The sequence below is a fragment of the Hevea brasiliensis genome, chromosome 17, assembly GCF_030052815.1.
Source record: "Hevea brasiliensis isolate MT/VB/25A 57/8 chromosome 17, ASM3005281v1, whole genome shotgun sequence".
Taxonomy (NCBI): domain Eukaryota; kingdom Viridiplantae; phylum Streptophyta; class Magnoliopsida; order Malpighiales; family Euphorbiaceae; genus Hevea; species Hevea brasiliensis.
The window spans coordinates 41,141,224-41,147,943 of record NC_079509.1 but is presented as its reverse complement, the minus strand read 5'-3'; the positions used below and the strand labels follow the sequence as shown (position 1 = coordinate 41,147,943).

At 32.6% G+C, this 6,720-nt stretch overlaps 1 protein-coding gene across 2 annotated transcripts; it reads left to right on the top strand.

Moving 5' to 3' along the window:
* Window positions 1-589: 589 nt before the first annotated feature.
* LOC110671212 (translation initiation factor IF3-4, chloroplastic) lies at window positions 590-5,745 on the top strand. 2 transcript variants are annotated; one of them, XM_021833618.2, is made up of 11 exons: window positions 590-965; window positions 1,049-1,088; window positions 1,287-1,346; window positions 1,778-1,830; window positions 2,142-2,197; window positions 2,285-2,318; window positions 3,148-3,220; window positions 3,323-3,415; window positions 4,431-4,502; window positions 4,624-4,804; window positions 5,090-5,745. In XM_021833618.2, the coding sequence occupies exons 1-10, from the start codon at window positions 685-687 to the stop codon at window positions 4,765-4,767; spliced, it is 906 nt and encodes a 301-aa protein (XP_021689310.2). In that variant the 5' UTR covers window positions 590-684; the 3' UTR covers window positions 4,768-4,804; window positions 5,090-5,745. The 2 variants fall into 2 exon arrangements, with proteins under 2 accessions (XP_021689310.2, XP_021689311.2); XM_021833619.2 differs by lacking the exon at window positions 4,431-4,502 and having other exon boundaries at window positions 593-965.
* The last annotated feature ends 975 nt before the right edge of the window (window positions 5,746-6,720 follow it).

The following is a 6,720-nucleotide window of genomic DNA, read 5'->3' as shown; positions in this document are numbered from 1 at the left end:
TCATTTTTTGTATTTTTTCTATTGAATAATAATTTTTTATATTATCATCTTAATTACTTGAAAATAGGAGAATTAACTACCCTTTCTGTATAAACAACTTGTACTCCATTTTTCTATCAAAAGAAGCAAATAAGGGAAAATGGTGTAGGTTGGAAAGAAAAGAAATATGAGTAAAGAGAAAAAAAAGTAAGAGGAACAGACAAATGAGATGAGAGGGTCAAGATATTTTAAGTATATAAATAATTAGATAGATTAAAAAGTTAATAAAATTAAATTATAAAAATTAATTAATTAATTTTTTATAATTTATATACCAATTAATTAATTAATTTCACTAAACAAAGAAAGTTAATATTAAAATTTGTTAATAAATTAAAAATAGAAATAATTAATAATTTATTTTTTAAAATAAAAAATTAAATAATTAATTTTATTAAAATATATAAATTAAATAATAATTTTTTTATAAATTTTTTAAAATAAAAAGTTAATTATTTACTTCTAAAAAAATATTTTAAATAATAATTAATTAACAATAATTTTTTATTACCATAGAGATAAACTACGCCTTCAAATCAGAAATTGTATGATCAACAATTTTAAAACTGGATAAGAATTTCTCTCCTTATCGCTTATCAGCCAAAGCCAAACTGCCATTTCACTGCACAGTGCCAAGAACAAGCCATGGCTGGGTTAACCAGCGCCCGCACCAGTGGGTACCCCTTCGACCCTATCCTTACCCCAACGACCACCAAAACGACGTCGTCTCTTCTTCCTCTCTCCTCCAACTTCTTCGGACTCCGCTTGAATATCTCCAAACCCGACTCTTTCATCTCTCTCTCATGCGCCTTCCCCACCTCTGTAGTCACCGCACGTTACGGTGGCTCACGTTCTTACAGCGGTTCTCGGCGGTCAAGGCAGAGTGATTCCGACGAAGAGCAGGCTCTTGATATATCTAGCATTCGGTAATTACTAGTTGGTATATTTTGTGCCATGTCGAGAAGTAATGAATTGAATATAATTTTTGTGAATTTGCTTTGTCTTTTAGGTCATCTACTGTGAGGCTCATTGATCAGCAGCAAAACATGGTTAGTGGTGACTCTTTTTTCGGTTTTTTCCTTTCTATTTGGTAGCTTAAAATGTGAAATTATGTGTAGAAAGAAGAATTGGAACTTATTGGAGTCCTAATTTATCAGTTCTATCAGCAATTAATCAGATGGGAAGAGTTTGATTGGCTTTTGTTGTGTATGTGATTAGTTGGTAATTTAGTGTATGGGTCTGTGTAGGTTGGAGTGGTGCCTAAAAGTGAGGCAATTCAAATGGCTGAAGATGCTGAACTTGATTTGGTATGTATTGTTCACTTCTCAGTTATGTAAAGGAGTGAGCTTTTCAAACTTGGTATGTTTATGTAAGATTGTGGTTGCTTTATGTGCTTATATCGCATTATATGGAGTGTCCACTTTATATCAACCAATCCACCCAAAACAGTTTGCTCTTTGCTTTCACTTTTGCATGAGGCATTAGTAACTCGAGACAATTACAAAAAGCATTTTTTTTTTCTAGTTTGGGAAAAGTTTAGAAAAGTAAAGGAATTTTTGAAGAAATGGTTTTCCTGAGTAAACAGTGCCCTTTGGTTCATAAATTGGGATCACTCATATTTGCAACTGCATTCAAGAGAGGACAGATGTTCTGTTCTTTTTTTTTTCTTTTTTTTTTTAAAAAAAGAAAACCTTTTGAGCCTCTGTTGTGTGAATATTTTGTTCTGTTACTTTTGCAGGTGATATTATCCCCAGATGCAGATCCTCCAGTTGTTAGAATAATGGATTACAAGTATGAAGTTCTTTACACCTCTTTTTATATAATACATGAAAGCAAATTGTTTGTTTGTCTATTTAGTCAATTATTTTATATCTTTTATGTTTTGCTGCTGCTGCTACCGTAGAAGACAGTCATGGTGGCAATTTGTATTAATCAGCCAAAAATATACTTTTTTCCATAATTGTGTAAAATCTATAGAATCGATGTATTATAGCAACTGTAAATGGCTGAGCTGGTATAGCATGTCACGTTTTACAGATCAAGGCAACATTTTACTTTTCCAACTAGAAAGTGCAATAATACTTGCTTTACTTCTTTATCAGCAAATATAGATATGAATTGCAAAAGAAGAAGAGAGTACAGCAGAAGAAAAGTGCTGGTAAATATGCAATATGTTGTAGAGCTTGATGTAATCGTGATGTATGTTAAGTCTGTATACTGACAAAAGTGTGCTCTTACATGTCAGCAAGTCGCATGGATCTGAAGGAACTTAAAATGGGGTAAGTAACAGTGTCTGTCATTTCTTGTACTATTTATCCACGATCTCATTGATGATTCCTCAATCTGTATGTTTCTTTAAATTCTGTTTTATGGTAGTGCATTAATTGAGGCTTTCCATTGATTGCTAAAAAACACGACATCCTTGTCATGCATAATCTTATCAAATGGATGTTTTCACGTTGATTAGCATGCTGTTAAATATCCATCTGAAAACTGATGTATCAAAGTGACTAAATGCCTGAAGCTTGATGATAGTAGAGAGAAAGCTGAAAAGTTTGTTCAATTTTCCAAGGCATGTAGAGTTTATGCCTGCTATTATCCAAGGCATGCAACTTACCCCTGTGGTAATCTGAAAGATAATGGGGCAGATATGGATGATTGTCAATCAATGGCATGTTTTACATATGCCTTATATCATTGGAGTGGTGAATAGCTCAATATTGGAAAACGTTTCATGAAGGTTATCTAGACTGGGTTCTTGGGTTTGCAAATACATCGTCCTTCATCTTCACCGGTTGTAATTCCTGTTTTTCTTTTTTCTCGTAACATTGATTTCTCATTCCTGATGATAGAGCTACAAGACATTGAGTATCTTGTGCAACTTTAGCCTTTGTATTGTGGATTGGCCCTTTATGCATGCGTTGTTGGTGTGCTTATGTTGGAAACATGATTGGTATGATAACCAAGGATTTTTGTATGAGTTTCAAATTGTTTGATCATGTGGTTTGAAAGCTATGGTATTAAAATATCTCAGACTAGCTTTTGTAGCCATTTTTCAATTGTTTCTTTAAAAATGTGTTTTTTTTTTTTATTAATTTTTGTTAACAGTTACAACATTGATCAACATGATTATGATGTACGTTTGAGAGCTGCTCGGAAGTTTTTAAAAGATGGCGATAAGGTTGTTAAATTTTTTCTTTTAATTGCTAGTATATGTTTGCTTGCTCAAATGCTGAATCTAGGATGAATTTTTCTTTTGTTTGATATACTGTACTCCTTTCAGGTTAAGGTCATAGTGAACTTGAAAGGTCGTGAAAATGATTTCAGAAATATTGCTATTGAGCTTATCAGACGTTTCCAGAATGATGTTGGGGAGGTACTCTTGACTTGTATTTATGCTTGTGTATGACTGAATGGCCTATAAAATTTAGGAAGAAAGAATGATATGCAGCATATTTTGAAAATCTGATATGATGATACTTGTTTTGAGAGCAAACGAAAGGAAAAATGATAAAAAAAAAAAGAACCATATAAAAATTATGGCATTTCTTAGAGGTTTCTGAAGTGGGCTGGGCTGGGTCTAGTGTTGCAAAGTGAGAGAATTCTCATTCCATCATATCAAGCTACAGCAGATACATGTCTGTTAGAGTCCAAGTTTAATTGAAATTAGGATTGAAAATTAAATAGGAAGTTTTAGATTAAAAATAAAAAAAAAATGGAGAAATTTGGTGATGGAAACTCAAATTGTGAAGGCATTAGACTTTTGTCCATAAAAGGAAGAATATGCCAAATCCAATTAAAATTGGACTTGTAGTGGCTGACTTAATTTCTCCTATAAAAGGTGAAGCTTGTGGCCATATGGAAGGTGGTACCGGTGCACCGAATTTGCAATGATATTTGAAAGAATTGGTAGAACGTGCAAAGTAAGGCCATCGAAAATCTGTGTTTTTGTGTGGCTGTGTGAGGCATTTGTGAGTGATTGTAGGTTAGAAAAATAATTAGTGATTGTAATTATTTTTCCTTTTACTAGTGGAATTGTTGGTGGAGTAGGCTTACATTGAATCATGTAAATTTTGTGTTTTTTAATTTTTGTGTGTGTGATTCATAACAATGTCTTATATACATCAAAGAAAAGGAAAAGTAGAATAGGTGGGAAATAACTGCTCCGTCAGCTGGAGTCGAAAAATATTGACTACTACAATAAACTCAAATGATTAAAATTCGCTAACTAAATCTTTTAGCTATAAATAAATAGCTCTACCAAAGTTGCTGCACTTCACCCTCTCTCCTGCTCTGTTTGATATCTACTCATATCAAGCTAACTTAATTCAAATAGAAACCATGGTAAATGTAAAGTCTGTTAGGCTAACAGGAAGGGCTTTTTTGTTTAGGCCATAGTTTCAAATAGACTGAACTGTTGTACAGCAAATAAGTTATATGCAAGGCAAGCTGAAAACCATTTGGTATAACATTGATTTTCATTTTCCCTCATTACTTGGTCTTTCTTTATTAAATTGGCTACGAATTTTATTTTAAGTATTCTAGTCTTCATTTCTGACTTTCGGTTGATGGTGCAATTTGTAGCTTGCAACCGAGGAGAGCAAGAACTTCAGGGATAGGAATATATTTATTGCTTTGGTGCCAAATAAGGCTGTTCTACAGAAAACGCAGGAGCTGCCAAAGAAAAGAGACAAGTCAGCCATAAATGAAGTGTCAGCTGGTGTGTGAGTACTTTGGGAGGTTTTATGAGGGGAATGGTTGGCAGGTACTCCATTTTTTTTTTTTCTGTCAAATAGGTTTGGTATCTGAGCTTATGTACAGCTTACTAGCCTGGAGTAATACAACATGCTTACCAGATTTTTACAACATAAGCAACTTTTCGTAGTTTTAATAATTCTGAGATTGGACTTGATTTGTTTATTTGTTTTCGTATGTTTCTAGTCTTCAGCCAGATTAGGGTGCTTTATAATGTTAGGACTGAGACCTTATAGTAAATTTATGAATGCTATGAGGCTGCAATTCCAAGAATAGTGCTCTTCATTCTCGACAGGTTGATGTTACTAAAGGTCGAGTGTATGAACTTGAGGAAAAAATGCACAAAAAGGTCAGTCATGCATTGAAGGAGTTCTGTAAACCAATATGAGAAAAGTATAAAGCTTCCTCCTGCGATTGGCATACATGGATTGGACCGACACAATCAATCAGCGTATGGGAACCAACAAAGCAGGAAAGTAAATCTGAAATGAGAATCTTCTTTGCTTTATGGTTATTTTTCTGTAACTCGGAAGTTGATGGATTTATATACATTTTCTTGATTTGTGTCCCATGGTCAACGAGAAATCCGGAGAGGAGAAGCTATTAGGAGGCTGTAAAAGGAATCAATCTGTGTCTTTGATTTTAAAATAAGTTACTACTACTCATTACCAAAAATGAAAGAGAGAGGGAGAGAGGGAGAGAGAGAGAGAGAGAGAGAGAGAGAGAGGCTCCTAATGAATGCAAAACTGGAAGGCTAGTATGGTTTGGTGTGGCATGGCTTTTTCTATATATCGGGCTATAAAATTGACAGAGGAGAGGAGGTGGTGTAATGAAGTAGGAGGGGTTACTCTGTCTGGATGTAGAGGCTTCAACTCACCCAACTAACGATTTGAAGTTGGCTTTGATGTTAAGTTCTTGCTGCTCAAGCATTGCACTTTCACATTTTTTTCAGCTTTCGTAACCTGCTAACGGACACCTCTATTTTTGAAAATAATGGATTTTTTTTTCAACTTATATGGCTGTAGAAATATTGGAAATTTGGTAAATACGTGTCAGGTGGGCCATTTATGGTAGATGGTTCTGAAATGGCAAAATGTTCAATTTCGCGTATATTTTATTTTTTTTTTATAAATTATTTTAAAATTTTTAATTTAAATTTAATTGAGTTTAAAAATTAAAATTTATAGTTTAACTTTTTTATTTTCTAATTTAAATAAAAATTAAAAAGTTTAATTTCTTAATTTTAAGTTATTTTTTTTATTTAAACTAAAAATTAAGAAATTAAATTTTTTAACTTTTGAATTAAATTAAAAAATTTAAATTAATTTAAATTAAAATTTAAAAATAAATTAAATTGAACGAGAAAGGTGAAATTGAGTTCTAAGCTATTTCACAATTGAGTTTTAAGCTTTTGTGAAATGGTATTTCACTTTTAAAGAAGTTGAAGAAAAACCAAGGAAAAGTATGAAAAGAAGAGTAAAAAGTCACCCACGGCCTGGCTACGATTTGGATTAGGCTTAGGACCTACCGGAACCGGTCGGAGCCCCTGAATTGGACTAAATCAGAATCGACGGGTTAGTTCATCAATTTGATTCAATATAATTTATTATCATTTAAAAAAAAAAAAGTAGATGACACTGTATGAGAGTGCTAAGTGGCGTGCCAAGTAATCACGGCCTTTTTTTTTTTTTATGTTGCTGGCAAAAAAATAAAAAAGAATTTTGCCTTTAAATACTTAACAAATTTCATTTCCAAACAATTCATAATTTTTATACATTTTTTTTTTTAATTCTTTCAACTCTCTTAACATCTTTCAATTCTCTTAAATAATTTTTTATTTAGTTGATTTTATTTTTTGTAATACAAAAAAAGTGAAGTGGAGGTCCAATAAAACGTTCAAAACATATAAGATAAAGAGTTTAGTGG